General features: G+C 44.9%; 4 protein-coding genes across 8 annotated transcripts; 2 read left to right on the top strand and 2 right to left on the bottom strand.

The window, feature by feature from the left end:
• Window positions 1–205: 205 nt before the first annotated feature.
• Window positions 206–2288, top strand: si:dkey-66i24.7 (uncharacterized). Of its 3 annotated transcripts, none has more exons than XM_064315013.1 (2): window positions 206–496; window positions 1540–2288. In XM_064315013.1, the coding sequence occupies exons 1-2, from the start codon at window positions 361–363 to the stop codon at window positions 2139–2141; spliced, it is 738 nt and encodes a 245-aa protein (XP_064171083.1). In that variant the 5' UTR covers window positions 206–360; the 3' UTR covers window positions 2142–2288. The 3 variants fall into 3 exon arrangements, with proteins under 3 accessions (XP_064171083.1, XP_064171082.1, XP_064171084.1); XM_064315012.1 differs by having other exon boundaries at window positions 1537–2288; XM_064315014.1 differs by lacking the exon at window positions 206–496 and adding an exon at window positions 715–860 and having other exon boundaries at window positions 1537–2288.
• LOC135243286 (putative nuclease HARBI1) lies at window positions 1521–8148 on the bottom strand. 2 transcript variants are annotated; one of them, XM_064315007.1, is made up of 4 exons: window positions 7154–8148; window positions 4129–4447; window positions 3551–3791; window positions 1521–3196 (listed from the first exon to the last, which is right to left on the bottom strand). In XM_064315007.1, the coding sequence occupies exons 2-4, from the start codon at window positions 4438–4440 to the stop codon at window positions 2379–2381; spliced, it is 1371 nt and encodes a 456-aa protein (XP_064171077.1). In that variant the 5' UTR covers window positions 4441–4447; window positions 7154–8148; the 3' UTR covers window positions 1521–2378. The 2 variants fall into 2 exon arrangements, with proteins under 2 accessions (XP_064171077.1, XP_064171076.1); XM_064315006.1 differs by lacking the exon at window positions 7154–8148 and adding an exon at window positions 5737–5892.
• Window positions 8149–8296: 148 nt separating this feature from the next.
• elob (elongin B) lies at window positions 8297–13318 on the bottom strand. Its single transcript, XM_064315015.1, has 4 exons — window positions 13199–13318; window positions 11463–11597; window positions 10531–10639; window positions 8297–9742 (listed from the first exon to the last, which is right to left on the bottom strand). Exons 1-4 carry the CDS (start codon window positions 13199–13201, stop codon window positions 9630–9632), a joined length of 360 nt encoding a protein of 119 aa, XP_064171085.1. The 5' UTR covers window positions 13202–13318; the 3' UTR covers window positions 8297–9629.
• Window positions 12178–18886, top strand: zgc:113090 (uncharacterized protein LOC553741 homolog). 2 transcript variants are annotated; one of them, XM_064315010.1, is made up of 3 exons: window positions 12178–12317; window positions 16301–16502; window positions 17026–18886. In XM_064315010.1, the coding sequence occupies exons 2-3, from the start codon at window positions 16313–16315 to the stop codon at window positions 17946–17948; spliced, it is 1113 nt and encodes a 370-aa protein (XP_064171080.1). In that variant the 5' UTR covers window positions 12178–12317; window positions 16301–16312; the 3' UTR covers window positions 17949–18886. The 2 variants fall into 2 exon arrangements, with proteins under 2 accessions (XP_064171080.1, XP_064171081.1); XM_064315011.1 differs by lacking the exon at window positions 12178–12317 and adding an exon at window positions 15058–15212.
• Window positions 18887–19011: the final 125 nt, after the last annotated feature.

The raw sequence follows: 19011 nt of genomic DNA, 5'->3' as shown, positions 1-19011 counted from the left end.
GATTACGAAGTGGGCGTTTTATGTTCTGGGACTTGAAGTCTCACAGCTCCGAAATAAAAGCAGGCCAACGCGATAACTTTTGTAGTAAAGAACTTCAGTTCCCATGAAAAGACTACGTCGGTTACGTGTTTTTAAACGCACACTGGGATCGTAGTTTCCCAACTACTCCCCACGTCGACTCAGATCACAGTTTAAAATACATTTCCCATATACCGCGTGTAGTATTTCGACTTCCGTAAAATCTGTCTAACATGGGCCTAGGCGAACCTGGTTGTTGTTATAATCATCGTTGTATTTGATGTAGAAAAAAAATCATCGGTGCAACATAAGTGTTGTTTAAATCCACAGAAAAACCACTAAATGTCTACGATTCCGTCTTCCCAAGTGAACCAAACCATGGAAAACGTTGATGAAACAACAGCAAGGGGAAGCGCTGAAAACAACAATGATAATCCAAAGGTGGTTTCTAATTCGGAACCCGAAAAGTCGAAAGGAGGTATGTTAGCATAGCAGCGCTATATCCTGAGTGCGAGGAGGGCACGATGGCATCGTTATTCGCGTCTGAGAGCGCATATTGTTTCATTGCGCCGACACAACACCAAGGAAAGTTGATAGAAGTTTATATTCATTGGTTTATGGCAAACTAACACATGATCCGTGTAACTATTCTATATAATAAATGTTATTCCCGAGTCTTAAAAGGAAAAGCAAATGACAGTTAGCTAGCCTGTTTGTAGAGGCGGTATAGCGAAGAACGATGTTGCCTAATTTGTTTTATTTATTCAAAACCAGCTAGAGCGTTTTATTTGACCAGTGTTATAAGTTAAAATCCTGCATATCAGTTTACAGCTATTTAATGCGTGAGTAGCCCTGTTAGTATTTGACTTTAACTGGCCTCCTAAATATCAAGCACAGAACGGAAAGATAGCTGTCAGCATTGTCAGTGTTTAGACATCAAACACAATAGCTAGATAAAATAACTCGATGATCCGTCTTCCCACGTTCCAAACTCCCATGACAGCATTGGAAAACTAGTCTGTCGTGCTAGTTATTAGGTCAATAATTTAAAATGTTATTTATTCCTTTGTGAAATACCATTTGAAATTTTGCCGAGCCACTTTCGTGTTAATATCAGGGTGTCAACCTATGTAGAAAGAATGTAATACCATCAGGTTGCATGGTCGCAATATAAGCCGGTGTTAACAAAAGAAGGGGAAATGCCATCTAGTTTATTATTATTATTATTATTTAATTTTATTACTTTTTAAAACAAACTAGTCCCTAAGGAAATAAATGTTTTATATTTCTGACTGTGAAATATAAAATCTGTCTACCGAACTCTCTCTTTATCTCAAAGTGCATCTCCATTATATGATTTTAGGACAAAGGCCAATATGTGCTACTGGGAAGGATTTCAATTCCACAAGTTCGTGTCAAGCCGGTGGCGGTTAAGATGGCTTGAAAATGCCGAAGTTGGCAACACTGTTGAATATCATTTTCTCACTATAATTATTTCCCCCCTCTACCACCTTGCAGCAGAATTTGTGTGGACCCTGCAAGCCACCTGGCAGTTGGCCCGCACGCGATTGGCCATGGACACCGATTTTGACCAGCCGGTCTGTAAGAAGAAGAAGCTGTGGGAGACCGTAGCTGAGAGGGTTACGGCCAACCTCAGGTCCGCCGGGAATCAAGACGTTATCGTCAAGGCTTACGAATGTGACTTAAAATGGAGAAACATGCTGGCGACGTACAGGAAGAACGCGGAAAGAGCGAAGAGGCTGGGCGCGCAGAGCGTGCACTGGGAGTTCTTCCAGACTATGCACAGCGTCCTGGGGAAAAGCCGAGAGGACCTAGCGGCACAGAAGAAACTCAACGGCGGCAAACTGGGCAGAGCTCTACCGGCTAAAAAATTCACTCCGATCCTTCCGACTCCGACGTTGCCGTCTGCTCCCTACTCATCTCGGCCTCCCCAGGACGTGTTGCAGCTGTACTTGGAGCTACAGGAGAGGAAGATGAATCTCTGGGCGCAGCAAAAAGCTTTAGAGGAGAGGAAGATCGAAGCAATCAATAACTTGGCCAGAGCCATCTCCAACCTGGCCGAGGAAAACCACGCCCAGCTGCCAAACGAGAGCAGCGGCTAGATAAGCGCGTGGCTGAAAAGTGCTGGTGTGTCCCTCTGTAAATATTTGCGCGTTTTGAGCAGGAACTCAATCAAGGACACGCTGTTTTTTTTTCTTCTTTATTTCTTTCTTTTAATAAAAAATTGAAACAGTTCAAAAAAAAATAAAGTCTTGTTTGTTGAATCAGTTTGTTGCAAGAACAGTCAAGATAAACAGAAAGAAAAAAAAACAAAAAACAAGCCAATCCTGCAAAACGAATTATTGCTGTGTATTTACCGTAGTACCCTCCAGCCCTTCCCCCCCCTCCTCTGTCCTCCTCTCTCCCTCTGATGTCACAATCTGCTCCCAAACGCACTTAAGTCCATCGGCCTCCCGCTCTCTGTACAGCAGATCTGCGATGGCCTCCCTCTTCCTCACGCCCTCCTCCTCCGTCTCTCCTTCCCCCTCGTCCTCTCGCTCCTCCGTCTCGGTCCTCTCAGGCACGGCGTCCCCCTCCCCGTCCCCCATCTGCAGGAAGACGTTGTGCAGAACGCAGGCCGTCAGCACCACCGCGCGGGCCCTCTCGAAGTTCCCCATGTCCAAGTACCACAGCCTCTGGAAGCGGGATTTGAGCTGGACCACCGCCTGATCAAACACGTCCAAATGGGGCTCCAGGGTCTGATTGTAAAGGTACTCCCTGGGACAGGCACACGTGGGGTACGGGGTCAGTATTTGGCCGGAGAGGGGGTACCCAGTCCTGGCCACCAAGCAGGACCCTTCCGGTAGCATGTGGGGGTTCAGCTTGAGTTCCTGTTTGAGAGAGCTGGCTTTGTCGGTGTCTGAGCCTTTACTGATCCTGCAGTGCAGAAACTTTCCCTGCCTGTCGCACACAAGCTCTAAGTTCAGCCACGAGTCGGGATGGACCTCCTTTCTCATTTTTTTCACTTCCAGCAGCCCGCCCTCGATCCGCTGCTTCCCGATTGGCAGACGGATAGGGATGCGAGTGCTTCCCAGAATTCCGAACACCTTGGGGATTCCCGGGCTCTCTAAACTCTCCGCTCCAGACAGGAAGTCCAGGTTTTGCCCTGCCTCTTGGCCTGGGAAAAAAAAGAGATATCAATTAGGAAAAAGGAAAAAAAAAAAAGGATGTGAATTGTGTTTATGATTGACATGCATCAGTCAGGTGGGTGTTTCATTGACATGCATCAGTTGGGTGGGTATTTGATCGACATGCATCAGTCGGGTGGGTATTTGATTGACATGCATCAGTCGGGTGGGTATTTGATTGACATGCATCAGTCGGGTCGGTATTTGATCGACATGCATCAGTCAGGTGGGTATTTGATTGACATGCATCAGTCGGGTGGGTATTTGATTGACATGCACCAGTCGGGTGGGTGTTTGTAAAAACGAACGCGGTGACCGGGCGCCCCTCCCTCCCTCGGACGCACCGGCGGGCCAGCGTATCTGCTGCGCAGCCAGGGCGTTGACGCGCTCGCAGAAGGAGAAGAAGACGCGGTGGATGTTGCCCTTCTCCACGCGGAAGCGGCTGGAGACGGAGCGGTAGCTCAGCCGCCTGCGGAGTAGCGTGAGCGACAGGAGCACCGTGTGCGGGAGGGACAGGCGGGCGCGGCCCGTCAGCCGCTTCCGGTTGTAGCTGGAGTCCGAGTTCTGGAGGAGGTCTGTGACGTACTGGGAGAGGCGCACAAACGGGGGGGGGGGGGGGGTTTAATACCACAAACCAATGGGGCCAGAGTGCACAGGCCCGCATGGCCAGAATGCAAGAGTGAGATTGCAACATATACGCAAACAATTTGTCTAAGACAAAACATTCAACTGAGAAGGAAAAAAAATGGGATTGCTAATAACACTGACACATCATAAGCAATAATGCTTGAGAGGGACTTCCTTTCTCTTTTTAATCTTTGAGAGGACAAAGTGACTAACACAAACTGAGAAAAGCAGCGTGCTAGTTGGCTCTGGTAAATTCCTCTATTTTACATATGCAACAGTGGTATTTTAATGGTACCTTGACCGCTCTGTTATCTTCCTCTGTGTTGCTTGGCAGCTGTATCTGCTGGGACTGGGAAAGCTGGAGCTCTAACTGCTGAGCGTGTGCCGGTCCCTCGGCTTGCTGGAACTGCGGCGCTTGCTCCGCCTGCAGAACGTACGTCGGCCCAACAACGGCTCTTGCTTTCTCAATCAGTTCGGCTTCCAAAATCTCCTCCACCGCATGGTCGAGGCGCTGGTCCAACTCCCCGTGGGACAGTGGCTCCCAGTCGAACTGGACCATCTCCAGCACAGCCCGGCCGGCAGACGCCACGCACGCGGTGTTGTACATGGTCGGGCTGGGAGAGAGCGCGAGGCCTGTTAGCTAGTGACGCAACGACCACCCACTTCTTGGAACAGGCATGTTAATATATTTTTTATATGTGCTGACGCTGATAAGACCTCGTGACCCAATATTTATGGCAGTCTGGTTGTCTCAGAAACAACTTTGTTTCTTACTTTCACAAGTACACTTTTAAAATTAAATAAAGTATGATTGTTTTTTTTTTTTTAAAGGGGGAATTCTGAAAAATAAAAAATTATGAAAATATGCATATCTAATCAGGCAAGTCAATATGTTCAATTTGGGCCATCTCGTCAGAAAAGTTCCAAAATCTCAAGTGACAAGTACATGTCATTATACAAACATGTTGGTCCAAGATCAGCACTTGGACCAACATGTTTGTACAGGAGCGGTAGTGCTTTTGAACAACTGTCTACCGGCACCCGCATAAACCTGTCTTCGGGAGAGGCGTTTTCGATGCGGTATTTTAAATGCCGTCGCAACTTGTTCACACAGACATAAGTGCGGCATCGAATCCGTCTCGAAAACTTATTTTTTCTTCTGTGTGAAAGGGGTAATAGTCAATTCCACACAGCGATGAAGGTTCAGTATCTTACTGCATTAAGAGTGCATGAATGCAGGTAGCCTACTAGGGTACTCCATCTGCGTAAAACTGCCACTTCACTGTCCATCTCCATTCGACACTAACATTAACTTTCAAATAGGGGCGTATCATAATCCGTTGGGTCGTTTTACCGAGAGCTTCACACAACAAAAACAGTGACACCGGAGGACTCCGCACAAATGCGTCTTAAGATCCCATCGCTATATAACAAGCTACAACAATCAATCAACAATCAAGCTATGTGAATACGCTGGAACGGTGGTTACTAAGTTTGGCGAATCCGGTTTGGGTTCGCCAAACTTTACTCTCTACACACTACACACCAGAACATAACATTATTTGTATGCATCGTAAATGTGCAAGTTTTAGTGAGTAGTTAGCGGAGTCAGAAACAAAAAAAACTTGATTTCATTTATATTTATCATGGCGAGGAAACGATCACCAGCATGCTAGTGTATTTAAAACGAATCTAGGATAAAATATAAATATGATTTAGTGAACATGCAAGGAACGATGTACCGAAACCATAGTAGAGTTTAGTGACCAGAATGCTATAGCGCTAGCTGGGTGGTTGCAGGTTAACCACACACCTTCGTCAATACTATTATTATCTTGCCATTTGCATTAAACTATTGACCTATGATCTCTGGTTTCAAAAAATGCGTTATATTATCACATACCGTCTCAAATGTGGCTGTTTTTGAAGTATTATTTCCTGTGACATTAACGTTTACAACGTACGAGCACCATCGATGCTCAACTTTTTCAAAGCAAATATTTAAGCATGAAAGTGTAAACCTACTGCCACCTAGCGTCTTAGGTGTCACTGCATTTGATAGAGAACTGCGGCAGCGCCGCGCTGACCCCAAATTTGTTCGACAGCATTGCTGTCCTTGCCTGTGAAAAAGCTATTGAAAACGGTGACATAATCACGGCCGTATGATTATTAACACAAACAAATTGCTACGTCAACGAGAGATTAATCGCCACTATTATGTCAATTTAATTTGATTATGCTGAATGAGCCGCCTCTTTCTCGCTATTGTAGGCCTTCTAGGATACATGGTGCATAAAATTTTAAGTATTGATGTTTCTAACATTATTTAAATTTAAGCAATCTCATGGACTGTTCTATGACAAAAAAAGAAGTACAGGGACATACTCGCACACTTCCTCATTTTTAAAATAAATTTGAAACTGAGATGAGGAACAATAAAAAACAAGGAAAAATAAAATAAAAACAAATGAAAGCTTTTGTGTCACTAATCAATGATTGTCAACGATTAACTGTCCACTTCTCGGGGTTAAGAACAAAATTAGGGAGGCTCTCATACAATGCCACTTGCAAGGTGTCCTCAGTCTACGTCAAGATAAATAAAAAAACTTTTTGGATGTGTATGGCTTTCGATGTAATATCATTAGCTTGGTCCTGATTTGGTTCCATTACATTCTGCGTGAAGCTGTAGCATCAATTTACCAAATCCCCAGTGAAATTTCTCAGGTACCATGCTGCACCTGCATACAAACGTAATGAGAAAAACGGCTTTAAATTTGAACAAGGTTGTCCCTTGAGGGTGCCTACAAAAATAATTATTATTTAGTGTTATCCAAATAAGAGGGAAAGGTTTGGCTCTCTGAACCAGTCAGTTCAGGTTTCTGAAGTGGCCCCAGATATGAGCTCAAACAGCATTACAAAATGGCTGCAGGTTAGTACTCTTTTATTCTTCTTTTCGTTCCTCTCATTATGGACTGCACTCATTATTTTATCCTCCTCATCACATCCCCACCTCCTCCTTTCAGTGATTTAAAAAAAACATATACAGTATGAACAAGTATATCGGATGCAAAACATTTTGTCCAAATAGTTCACCCTAAACGGGAAAGCACCTTTGTGAAGATCAAGGCGACTAGCAGCACGTTCTTTTTGACACCCCGTAACAGGAGTAACTGCTCTCTTTAGCGCTACAGGAAGTCTACACAGCTTTTTCACCGCTACCTGTTAATCACACCTTTCATGGGCTTTTGGGCGGCAAGCCTACATGAAAACACCTAATTCACAACTTTGAGTCACATGCTTCCCCCCCGAAATATATTTACATGAAATCCTTCGTTTAGTGGACGCGTTTATCCAGGCTGAATTGCAATGCAGGTCTTATACTTGCACGTCCTCCACGCCTCTAACTAACTTTCTCCAGCAGCTGCCTGGCTCGTATAATCCTCCGGCTGTTGTCGGCTGTTGCCTGAACAAACAAAAGTGCGCGAGACTCCCTGCTGCTGCGTCACCTACATCTTAACGAGCGTTAAAGCTTCTCTTTCCTGCACTTACGGCGGTGAAATGTCCGGCACGTTTGTGAAGGAACTTTTGAACAGGCTTGTTTTACAGCAAAGGCGCAACAAAAAAGACGGGACAAATTCAGGAACTGGCCGGCAGGTGCCAAATGAAGAGAAAGGGGAGAAATTGCTGAAATTAAACCGGTTGCCAAAAGGAACCAAATACTCGTGTCAACTTTACAACGTGCTCACGACTCCCATATCCATGACCGCTGTTCAGAAATACAGGCCGTATAAAACAGAACATTTGGCACGAAAAGTACTTGATCTGGACGGTTTTGATTACTCGTGTAGGAATTTATAAACTAGAGCTTGCATGACATGGCGGTGGACAGCTGACACTTCTGTCCACAGCCAGCAGGTGCAGGTCATCTGCCAGTTATATCAGAAGCGATGTCTCAAGCCCTTTAAGGTCTCTGAATTTATACCTTACTTTTCACACAACTTACCTTTGGCAACACAGATTTCAGCTGTTTCACCCATTTACCACCATTTTACCAAAAAACAAAAATGTACTTGGATTAATTGGATTTCCTCAGGACAACCCAGTTTCGTACCTTAAAAAAGCAGTCCCTTTTGGTGTCCGACTCTAGGGCTCAAGATGACCACAAAACTCTACGTAGAACTGACTAGCTAGTGCAGATAAATCAATAGTTTAAGTACAGGCTACTATAATTTCTAACTCGCACCTTTTAAAATTCACAATGTTAATAAATGGATCCATAATTCCGTCTTTTCACATTGGTCTCAGGTGCAGGGCATTAACAGGAATCAGGCGACGATCCAAGAATGTATAATCGATCGCATCTGATCTCAAAACCAAAGTTTTAACTATTCTTTAGCTGGAGGAAACGTCTCAAACCGTGAACCAGAGGAAAAACCAGAACAAAAATCAAAACGCAAAGGAAGTGAAAAACAAAAAGCCATCATCTTTATTCAACTTAAGATTACATTTATCATTTGTTTTTTTTTTTTGTTTGTTTGTTTTGTTTTTCTTTTTGGAAAGAGATTTATCACATGGCATTTCCACCGTGCCAGAGAACAGAGAGGGGAGTGCCCTGCAGGTCATGTGACACAGGCGACTGAGACTTAGAGGTGGGCCTGTGTCAGTCAGAGTCTCACAGGTGACTGTGTCTGAGAGGCGGGGCCCGTGTCAGATGAGGGGGGCTGTGCCTTTGGTCTCCCAACCTGGAGCTGGGAGTTCGAGTTGAGCAGGTCGCTTAGTCATCGAGTCTTTTATATTTTCTCTCGTGCAGGAAACACAACTTCTGTCTAAAGTCCGCCTTTGGTTACAGCGCAAAACGCTGTCCGTTTTAATACAGACTTGTGCATGGTCACCTGAATGGCAAAATACTTAAAAACTAGCCTTTAAAAAGAAGAAGAGAGAAAAAAAATGCTTAGATAATAGTAAAGATTTTAACAGAGAGCCAAATTTGAGCTAAGACCCCCCCTCAACAGCGGAACTCCAGGACCGAGGAGGGAGACCAGGGGGCATCAAAAACGATACAATGAAGCAACGTCATCTGAAGTGGGGAAAAAATGTTCTCCTTTAACCCTTCGGTGTCTGGGTTCTGCTGCGAGACCTCTGTCACAGTTCCTGCACTCCACTGTGCACTGAAGTCCTAGCATCCAAATAGTTCATTTTCAGTTTCCATTTCATGCATTCGTCCTACGCACGCCAGCGACACGGAACAGACCTGCGTCCTCTCCCCCTGTTCTCTTTCCCATAAAATCATTACAATCCTAAATAATATTAATATTAATAATCACTATGTAACACACAGTAACGTAACTGCAAACTGCGATAGGGGATTGGTAATTTTTTTTTTTTTTATACACCAGGGCCCAAATAAAACACAAACGCACATTAAGCCTCCCGTCCCCAGAAATTAGCATAAATAAAAACGTACGGTTTTGGGGGTTTGTGTCGTGTACCCCCAAACTCTGCATGAAATTTCGATCGGAAATGTGTCCAAGTGTCCTCCGTGTGAAAATAACTGTTCGCGTGCGCTTGAAGGTGTGGGGGAGGGGGGGTTATATGAGACAGGCGGGTTAATGTTTGCGTGTGACTGGAGACCAGGATAAAGATGGCAGGGATACAGTAATTCGCGCACCCCCCCCCCCCAGAAACCCCTCCCCAGAAACCCCTCCCCTGGCTGCTATTGTACAATAAGAACACCACTTCCTCTCCTGGAGCCCCTCCTCCCTATCCCAGAAGCCCCTGCCTTCCCTCCCCTCCCCCTCACTGCACGGCCTGCTCGTTGGCTGTGCTGCCGGAGTCCTGGGGCTTCATCACGTCGGGGAGCTCGGGGGGGCTGGAGAAGGGCTCCACCCGCAGCTGCTCGAAGGCATCGTCTGTGGAGAGAGGAGGGCCACGGTCAGAGGGGACAAAGCAGCACTGCACTCTTACACCGGGGGGGGTCACAGGTTCCAATCAGTAGCGCACCGATCGATCGGCGGGGGATCGGGAACCGCCCGCTTTTCGCTCCGCAACACGGCGACGGGCAGGTTTGTTTATATTTTGGCCGATCTGTATTCCGCTTGAAAGAAATGCGAGCCCGTGCACAAGCAACACTGGAATGCTGCTGCTATATCTCTCCCATAATGTCAGCTGTTTGGAAACAATACTTTAGAAAATCGGCAGCCGGAATCGGCCATGAAAATCCACGTTAGGTGCGCCCCTAGTTCCAAACCCGGACATTCCACTGCCGTCAGAACGACTGTGCAAAAGAACGCTAATCGCTCCGGCAAAAATATCAGTAACAGTACACGAAACGTGGGCATTTGCCTTAGACACTGGCATTCTTTTTGGACCCCCAATTGTGACATACGGACAGACGGTGAATACTGTGGTGGGGGGGCTCTGCAGTAAAATGTCAGGACATTACCCTCAGATTAAGAAAAAAAAGAAACAAAAAAAACAGAAGGACGCAGAGAGGACAAACAGCGAGAGAGGAATTCCCCCCAAAAGAATCGGTTCAACTTTCTGTAATGCCGTGACGCCACCACTGTCCCTTGTTTGGGCCCTGGCCAATCGCAACCCGACGTCAAACCCAACACGGTTAACCCAACTCGGGCTCACATTTCTACAATTCTACAATACAATTCTTCGCGGCCAACGGACCGACGGGGACGGCGCTCACCGTTAACGCGGAAAGCCAGGCCGACCGTGGCCGGGGCCTGGGGCCGGGCCGTCTGGTTGGTGAAGCCGCAGTCGCCGAGAGTCTTGCTGTCGTCGAGCAGCTGGTCGTCCTGAGGAGCACAAACGTGCCGTTCGCGTCAAGGGAGGGAGAACAGAGGTTAAGCCAACGTTTACAAACCAGTTAAAATACGGGAGACCATATTAGGGAGGAACAGACAAACGAGCTCACCGTTCCAGTCACAATTTTAAATCAATGGGGGGGGGGGGGCACTCACAGCTGAGAGTATTTGTTGGGCCCTCTGACTTTGCATTTTCTTTTTCAATCACATCTAAAGGCCCATTTTTCAGCAACTTCATGCAACCACTCTTGATAACCGTATGCAACTATTTTAACTATATTTCTGTGGATTTGTTTAATGTCCTAATGTTTACTTATGATACAAAGCAATTTTTATGTCATGTGTAAAAAAAAAAGTATTTTACAAATAGTTGCGATAAACAACACAGAGAACCTACAAGACCGTACATTTTCTGCTATACGAAAATAACTGTGAGCTGAGACACGCTGACAGAATCTTACACTAAAAAACCTTTAACTGTTCACACGTGTTTATTCGTTGTGCACTCCGATGTTGTTGCACTGTAAAATACGCGGTTACAACATACCAAAATATACTCATCCAGTTGAATCAGCAACAGTTACGAAAGAAAAAGGAAGTCAAGGAATTTCACATCATCACAGGAATGACAAACTGGCCAGCACTTCAGAAAGGTTTTTTTTTTTTTTTTTTAAATCAGGGGTATAGTTTTACAATGCTAAAAAACTGACATAGGCTAAATATTAAATTATTTCCCATACAAACAAAATTTAATAAAGATTTCAGTGAAGGTTAGAATAAAAAAGACGTGCTAATTCCCCAGTGCACCGAGTACCTTGTAAAGCCTTTGCTCGTCTGGCGCCCTCTTGAGGATGCCCTCGACAATGCGTTTCAACTCATAGACGGTGGTCGACTCCTTGGCATCCGTAAAGATGGTCGTCTTGTGACGCCGGATCATAAGAAATACATCCTTAAAAAGTTAAAACAAAAAATGATGGAAGGAACAGGAGGACTGATGCTGGAAATTGTTACTGAAGATACCAGCAGTCTAGCTGTACATAACGTTTTCTGGACAGCAATAAAAAAAATGCATCACTTCGTCAACAAACGTTGCTACTCAGTGGCATCGTCGTTCAGTGTCTGCTGCCCAGTCTCCAAATGTTTTATTTGTATAGCTTCACTCAAGTCGACTAAGATCTTAACATTGCACAAACCGCACCTCGTCTCATGCGCAACACTGCGTGCGGGCGGGGAGCAGATATATCTTTGAAATTGTAGTAATGAAAATAGTTAGATGACTGATAGTGACTAGGCCTGCTTGTGTTAACTGTGAGAAGATAGGGTAGGGTTCCTAAACGGAACGGCCACACGTTCACTACGGATATTATTAGCTACCAATAAAAAATGCACTTCAGTGGGACTCACGTTTGAAAGAAACATTTCGTTTACTTTTTACATACTTGCTTAAGGAAACCAGACACTTGCTCCTAATTTAATTGATGCATTTATTTTTCAGGGACACGTCGCCTTCAGACTTGTCAGGTGATAAAGATTTCCACGTGTTCATAAATCGGGAGACAATTAAATTAACGTTAGTTATACAACAGCACCATCTCAGTGCTCGCAATGGGATTTTCTGCAGCTAATGAGAACTAAGTTAATTCACCCGGCAACCCTGGATGCATAAACAGTAAGTTACAAACTGGGTATAGCCCACGGACAGCAAAATTCAGCAGGGTACATTAGATCGGACATTAGTCTAGAGTACTAAAGGCTAGTCGTGTAAAACGGCTCACTCAGACTGCGAATTAACTCCTTATCAGTATTTTAAACAAATGCTTCAATTCAAAAAGTATTACGGGCGAGCAGAGAACATAGTATTTTGCATGACAACTAAGTTCGCAAACGCAACAGCGAAAACAAGATTGGACAGCTAACGTTAGCGAAATAGCAAAGAAACATTGTAGCTAAGTAGCTGCAGATTGCAAGTCCTACCCACACTTATTAGCTAGTAACCACAACCAGCTCGCTACATATTCAGGTGTTGAACTAATGTTAAACAACTAAAATGTTATTAGACTCATCAGAAACAAACAGTAGCCACTTAACCGCGTTGCAGTTAGCTAGTCTAGATTGGCCTGTTTCGTGAGTATCTGATTGGAAAATGCTTTCAACGCATGTCACTTTCCCGAAGAAAGATGAGCAATGTCCCTTCGCTATCTAGCTTTGTTCTTCTAGCTAACTAGACAATATTGGATGGCAAACAGAAACTGGGAGGGAAAACGTGGCCTTGTTTCAAGGCAGCGCCTCCATTTTAGCCGAGCTTGCGGCAAGGCATCTCGTAATAACAAACGCATATCCTTCGGTTAGTTTAGCTGGCTAACACATTAGCTGCCAAGCGATCTATGACAAACAGAAAGCAAAATCTTTCGTCTGCGTTCTTCTTTCACATTTTGTTGTTTTTATAAATATTCCTAATATATTTATATTCCTAATAAAGTAATTAACTTAGTATAACATTTTAAAACAAGACATTTAGAAGAACAACCAATTTATCTACTCATTCCTCACCATCTCTCTCGATGCCGATCGGTTGAGCTTAGGCCTCCGCCGTCCCACACTGCACCGCGAGTGTCAAACACTTTCCGTAGATCTTCCACAATCCCAACAACCTTTGCGAAAATGCAGATACTGCTGTGATCTGGGATCTCAACAAAAACGCGTTTTCAACATACAAAACAATTCCAGAGTTACGCATACAAAGCACTGTCTGTAAGTCATTAATAAAATTAAAAAGCAAAATCTAGGCCTGCCCTTAAAAGTATTAATATACAAAAGAGGCCATTGGCTATCTTACCTCACACAAATTAAACAAGCTATTCCAAAGCAATGTTACCCAATGTTTCCTAAATTATGTAATGTAACTTGGCCATGTTACATTTCATGTAACTGTGTTTTTCATCTCACCATCGGAAGACAATGTGGTCATTTAACGTTGTGTCCCATTTAAAAAATTGCCTAATGGAAAAAGACATAATTTAAATGAATGCTCAAACAGCTGATGAAAACTTACACTCCATAAATGATGTTTATACTTGGTTGTGAAGTTATTTTTACAAAATGTAAAGTTTTTGTATATATTTTGTATATGTATATATTGCAACTAAAATATCAATTGTAAAATAGATCTCAACCAAAACATGTTTTCAATGTACAAAAATGGGAAGTTATTCAGGCATGCAAAGCACTCTGTAAGTCATTAAAAAACCTTGCAAAATATAGGCCTGTCATTAAAAGTATTGATATCAAAATGAGGCCATGAAACGATATGTGGGGATTGCATGTGAAATGATAGAGAATGCATATAAATGAACTTTCCAGAAAGATTATACAGCTGTAAAAGCAAAGTTTTTAATGGCAATTATTAGTAAGAAAGCTAGATAGCTTCCACTCAACCAAGATGACCACAAAGTTTTTACAACATCCTTTTGCTTGTGTAACAAGTGTCTTGCATTTGGATCATTTTAAGACCAGATGTTGTTAATGGCAGATGTCACTAAATGTGCAATAGAGAAAATTATTGACTGTGGGACTGGAGCATTTGTGATGATGTAATCAGCAGGAAAAAGAAGGGGAAAATGCAAAATCCCCTAAGTTTGGGGCTTTATTGTGTGGATGTGTGAAGTTGTGCCTGAATTCTGTGTGTTTACATGAGGTCAGAAAGTACAGAAATTTAGGGCTGAGAGTCTGTGGTCATTGTGGTTATTTCTGTATGAAATTCTGAAAAGTGCCAAACTCTCAGTGCTGTATAGGTATGGGTCATGCTGCCCCACCAAGTTGCAACTTGGCATACCTGCCATTCAAATTTATAAAATTTTCTTAATTTTATTTTTACTGCTGTGTATATTAGGACTGTGCCTGTCCCCTCTGAGATGGATCCAGTGTAAAATAAATTTCCTTTGAGTGCAAAATTAAACTTTGATACTTATTCAGTGTTACACTGTGATATTTCTTATTGACAATGGTTTGTGAAAATGTTTGCGATAATATTAGGGAGCTAATTACTTTATTGATTTGTGAGTGCTAAGGCAGAGAAGCAGCTCCAGCTCCAGCCTAGATTTAGCTTCTTGTGGCAAAGACGGCTGTCATCAAAGCTGATCAGCTCAATTAGCCAATATTGGTCATGAACTAAATCCTTCCATATATGAAATGTATTTCACGGACTTTTAGCTTGTTTTTTGCCATGGAAAAGGGAGTTAAGAACAGCACCAAGCTACCTTGGTTATAAAATTAGTTAAGGAGAAAGCGGACAGATTTATTTTAAATGGGATAATACAGAAATAATCAACAAGCTAACATTTCAAGCGTAATATGGACGCAACGCAAATGCGTCATGTTAGCCTTGAGGGTGACTCATCATGCGTCATGTTTGGGGAACGCCCTTTAAGACTCGCCCAGTCAGTCGCATCGTTTTGTCGTGACACTTCTGCGCAGCCTCTTACATCATCTACAATCGGCGTCAGTAGAGCTAGCTCTCTGGATTTGGCTGAAGGCAAGTTTCACAAGAAGATAAACAGAATCACAGGCAAGTGCAAACATATATATTTACAATGACCACAGGGTAGCTAGACGAACGGCATTCAGTTAATTTGAAATGAAACGGAGTTGAACAGATGGCTTACAACAACCAAGTTCCTAGTTGTTTTTTCTCGAAGAGTCGGAGCTGGAAGGATTGTTGTCAATAACATTGACTTGAGCCGTAGTGTTTTCATATAATAACTTACTCTCTGTTGACAAAATAGTTGTTTACTAAGTCAGATTTGTGTGATTTTCATGAAGCAATTAACTTGGTGCGATTACCAGGACGCCTGTCTTAGCTAGATAACGGTAGCTAGATAGGAAAAGCAGAATAAATGTCAGTTTGATGTTATTTGAAGTGTGTCTAACGATAGTTATGGATCTAGAAATCTAATTCTTTTGAAATGTCGCTTTACCTGAATGAGACATCGAGAGGTACTGGAATAGAGTAGTTGGCAAACTAACAATCACAAGTAATGGCAAGAATCGGCGTTAGAGCCGTGTAAGATCACTTTGGGGGGTCGGGGAGGAGGTCAGCCTTAAGTAGGATACGGTTCGAGGTGGACATTGCTACAAATTACACAATTTACATATTTAAATAAAAAAACCACGGCAATTCGCAAGCGTGTGAAAAACGAGCAGAAACTGTCAAAATTCAGTGACGTCACAGTGGGAAATGATATCACGATACAATCAAAGAACACAGGGCTACATCGGTATTTCATTTTAGTGCATGTTGAAAAAAAAAAATCGATATTTGTTGACAAAGTTACGTATCATGCACCTGTAAAACAAAACAATAAAAATAATTTCAATTCGAGGCATCAATTGAAGGGGAATAGTAATGAAGTGCTAACTGCACGGAAACCTTGTGCTAAGGCTTTATGGTATTCACAACAGTAAATGCGGCAGACTGTTATCTGTCAGGGGCTTTATACAATTCATGACCCACCAAGTAAAAGAAATGCATATGGTTCATTGCGATTTTAATTTGCGTGTTTTTCCAAATTAAACTGTGTAACTATGAAGTTATGAAGCGCAGGAGCGTGTGTGTTTGATGTTTTCTCTGTACTGTTCTGTTCTGTTGTTATTTAGGAGCTTTGGAGAATGTCTAAGATGGAGCGCTTGAACGCCAGTGTGGCTCAGCTGTTGGCGGTGGCCGTACACGAGGTGCTGGACGTGGTCGGGCAGGCGGTGTCGGAGTACCAGGAGGAGACGGCCCGCACGCGGCGGGAGAACGACAGCCTGAAGCGGCGTGTGCGGGAGCTCCAGGAGGCGCTGAGGAGGACCGGGGGAGGTGAGGCCACATGTCAGAGGTCAGGGGCAGGTCCTGGGCATGGGCTTCACCTTTCTCAGCTCTGACGTGGACATTGCTACTCTAATGATCAGCCAGCCGCCCTAATGATCAGCCAGTTACTTTAATGATCAGCCAGCCGCCCTAATGATCAGCCAGTTACTTTAATGATCAGCCAGCCGCTCTTATGATCAGCCAGCCGCTCTAATGTTCTTCTAGTCGCTCTAATGATCAGCCAGCCACTCTTAATGATCAGTCAGTCGCTCTAATGATCAGCCAGCCGCTGTAATGATCAGCCAGAGGGAGGTTTGCTGTACTCATTAGGTGGGTCCACACACAGTACATATTAGCGATAGGGATTCCTTTGCTATCCACGTACCTCTCTGCTTTCTTAATATTATTTAAAATCATTAACAGTTTTAATTCTCTCGCTTGCTGGGCCGGTGATTATGGTCTTGTGGGCATATCTCTCCAGGAGATTTACACCCTGCTCTCTCTCTCTCCCTTCCTCCCTCTCTCTCTCCAGGAGCGGCGCTCCCTCTCTCCCTCTCGGCAGCCGAGGGGAGGTCCCCCGCGGAGGAGCAGCACGGCGAGCAGGAGTGGAGCTCCGGCCTGAGGGAGGAGGCGGAGCTCGCGGCGGAGGAGGAGAAAGGGGAGTTCCTCCGGCTGAAGAGGAGCAGGTGGAGAGAGGAGGAGCCGGGGCGCCCGGAGTCGGAACGCTCGGCAGACTCTGAGGCCGAGTGCGACGCGCTGGGACCCACGGGCGCCCCCCGAACCTCGGACGCGCCCCACGCCGCGTTCGCGAGTCACGGCTTGAAGAACGACGTTGACCTGGACTCCATCCACGCGGCGTGCCTTCCCAGCAAGCCGTCCCCCGGCGCCTCCAACCCGGCCACCCTCCCCGGCCTGTCTTCCGACGAAATCAAAATGGAGTCCGAGTCGGAGCCTCCGGAATGTTCCGTGGTGGAGCAGCACTCGGTCCGGATCCCGTTTTACGAGTGCGCGGACTCGATGGGCGGGCCGGCGCGGGACGAGCCCGCCCCGGACCCTTACCGCGCGGCGCACGGGCCGGCCTACGTCCACCCGGAGCGCGGGACGGCGGCCCCCAAGCGCTTCCGGTTCGGGAAGGCCGTGCGGTCGCTGCCGGACGGCAAGAAGCACCGGCCGCACAAGCGGAAGGAGGAGCAGCACATCTGCTTCCTGTGCGGGAAGACCTTCAGCCGCGTGGCCAACCTGCGCATCCACCAGCGCTGCCACACCGGGGAGAAGCCGTACTGCTGCATGCAGTGCGGCCGCTGCTTCAGCCAGGCGGGCGACCTCAAGAAGCACAAGAGGGTCCACACGGGGGAGAAGCCGTACCACTGCACGCACTGTGGGAAGAGCTTCAGCCGGGGCGAGAACCTCAAGAGGCACCAGAAGACCCACGTCGGGGACTCCCTGCTGGTGTAGGCCCGAACCGCGGTCGGGCCCGGACGCGCTAGAAAGGATCTGCCTCCCGCCTCCCGCCCGGATTGCCACCCGGGAAGCGCCGCCGTCGCTACGGCGACGGGGGAGGCGTGGTCTTTCGGAGGCGGGGATCCAGTGTTTTTTTAGATGAACGATAAACTGACGGCATCGTCCTCTACCCGGGGACCGATGTTTCCGCTTTTTTTAAATGACTGTTTTTTTTTTTTTTTTTAAAAACATCTGTTTTAAAGTGTTTTACGATCACAAAAAACAGTGTCAATCTTCGAAACAGTGGAATAGTGGAGCGGGTGTTCCGAAGTGACCTCATTTCCTGTCATTTAACAGCCCGGGATGAGTCATTTGTTAAAAAGAATCTCTGTGTTGTAATTTTACATGTGGAGGGTCATCATTTCATTAGTCCTGCTGATACACAATTAAAAAGAACTGCAAATCAGTCATTTCACAAATACAGCAGGTGAAGCTGAGCTGGACAAAATAAGCAAATGTTTAGTTGCAGTTTATCAACACCAGTAGCAGTCACCCCAGGATACTTTATGTATGTAACGATTGGACTAAAATAATAACCAAATGCATTGAATATTTAAAATCAATACTTCTGCGCAATGCATACACAAAGAGTGAATTTGGGTCATTTTTCTTTTTAGGGCAAATCCTGCTTTAACATTTCAAAAGTCGGTCGTTTTTTTTTCCTCTTTTCGAAATTCTAAGTCGGTGTTCTAGAACTCCATTGTTTGCAATCACCAGTAGTGACTGTTACATCAGAATTAGAATGTTCAGTGAAGAACATTCTAATGATATATTTCTGACCTCACACCTAAAAGAGCTAAACACGATGCTACAGTGAGATCCTAAAGTCAAAATCTATCCTTTAACCATGTGCTGGGTATCGGTGAAATAAAACCACAATGCTTAAGTCTCAACGTTATGAGTCATGGTTTTATTACCTTGCTAATGTGTCTGCACCACCCACTGTTTTAGTGTGAAGCCAATCCCTCTACTGTACCATTTTAAACGGCAAAGACGAACAGCAGTTTCAAACTCAAGA

The sequence above is a fragment of the Anguilla rostrata genome, chromosome 17, assembly GCF_018555375.3.
Source record: "Anguilla rostrata isolate EN2019 chromosome 17, ASM1855537v3, whole genome shotgun sequence".
Classification (NCBI taxonomy): domain Eukaryota; kingdom Metazoa; phylum Chordata; class Actinopteri; order Anguilliformes; family Anguillidae; genus Anguilla; species Anguilla rostrata.
Note: the sequence above shows the minus strand (reverse complement) of the source record. Positions and strands in the feature narration are given on the sequence as shown.

Coding starts and splice junctions, on each gene's coding strand:
- si:dkey-66i24.7 (XM_064315012.1), top strand. CDS start 361: ATGTCTACGATTCCGTCTTCCCAAGTGAACCAAACCATGGAAAACGTT. Junction 497..1,536: donor ACCCGAAAAGTCGAAAGGAG/GTATGTTAGCAT, acceptor ACCACCTTGCAG/CAGAATTTGTGTGGACCCTG.
- LOC135243286 (XM_064315006.1), bottom strand. CDS start 5,780: ATGTCACAGGAAATAATACTTCAAAAACAGCCACATTTGAGACG. Junction 4,448..5,736: donor AAACAGCCACATTTGAGACG/GTATGTGATAAT, acceptor GCTCTCTCCCAG/CCCGACCATGTACAACACCG. Junction 3,197..3,550: donor GCAGATACGCTGGCCCGCCG/GTGCGTCCGAGG, acceptor TTTTTTTCCCAG/GCCAAGAGGCAGGGCAAAAC.
- elob (XM_064315015.1), bottom strand. Junction 10,640..11,462: donor ACGAGCAAAGGCTTTACAAG/GTACTCGGTGCA, acceptor TGTGCTCCTCAG/GACGACCAGCTGCTCGACGA. Junction 9,743..10,530: donor CCTGGCTTTCCGCGTTAACG/GTGAGCGCCGTC, acceptor CTCTCTCCACAG/ACGATGCCTTCGAGCAGCTG.
- zgc:113090 (XM_064315010.1), top strand. CDS start 16,313: ATGTCTAAGATGGAGCGCTTGAACGCCAGTGTGGCTCAGCTGTTGGCG. Junction 16,503..17,025: donor GCTGAGGAGGACCGGGGGAG/GTGAGGCCACAT, acceptor CTCTCTCTCCAG/GAGCGGCGCTCCCTCTCTCC.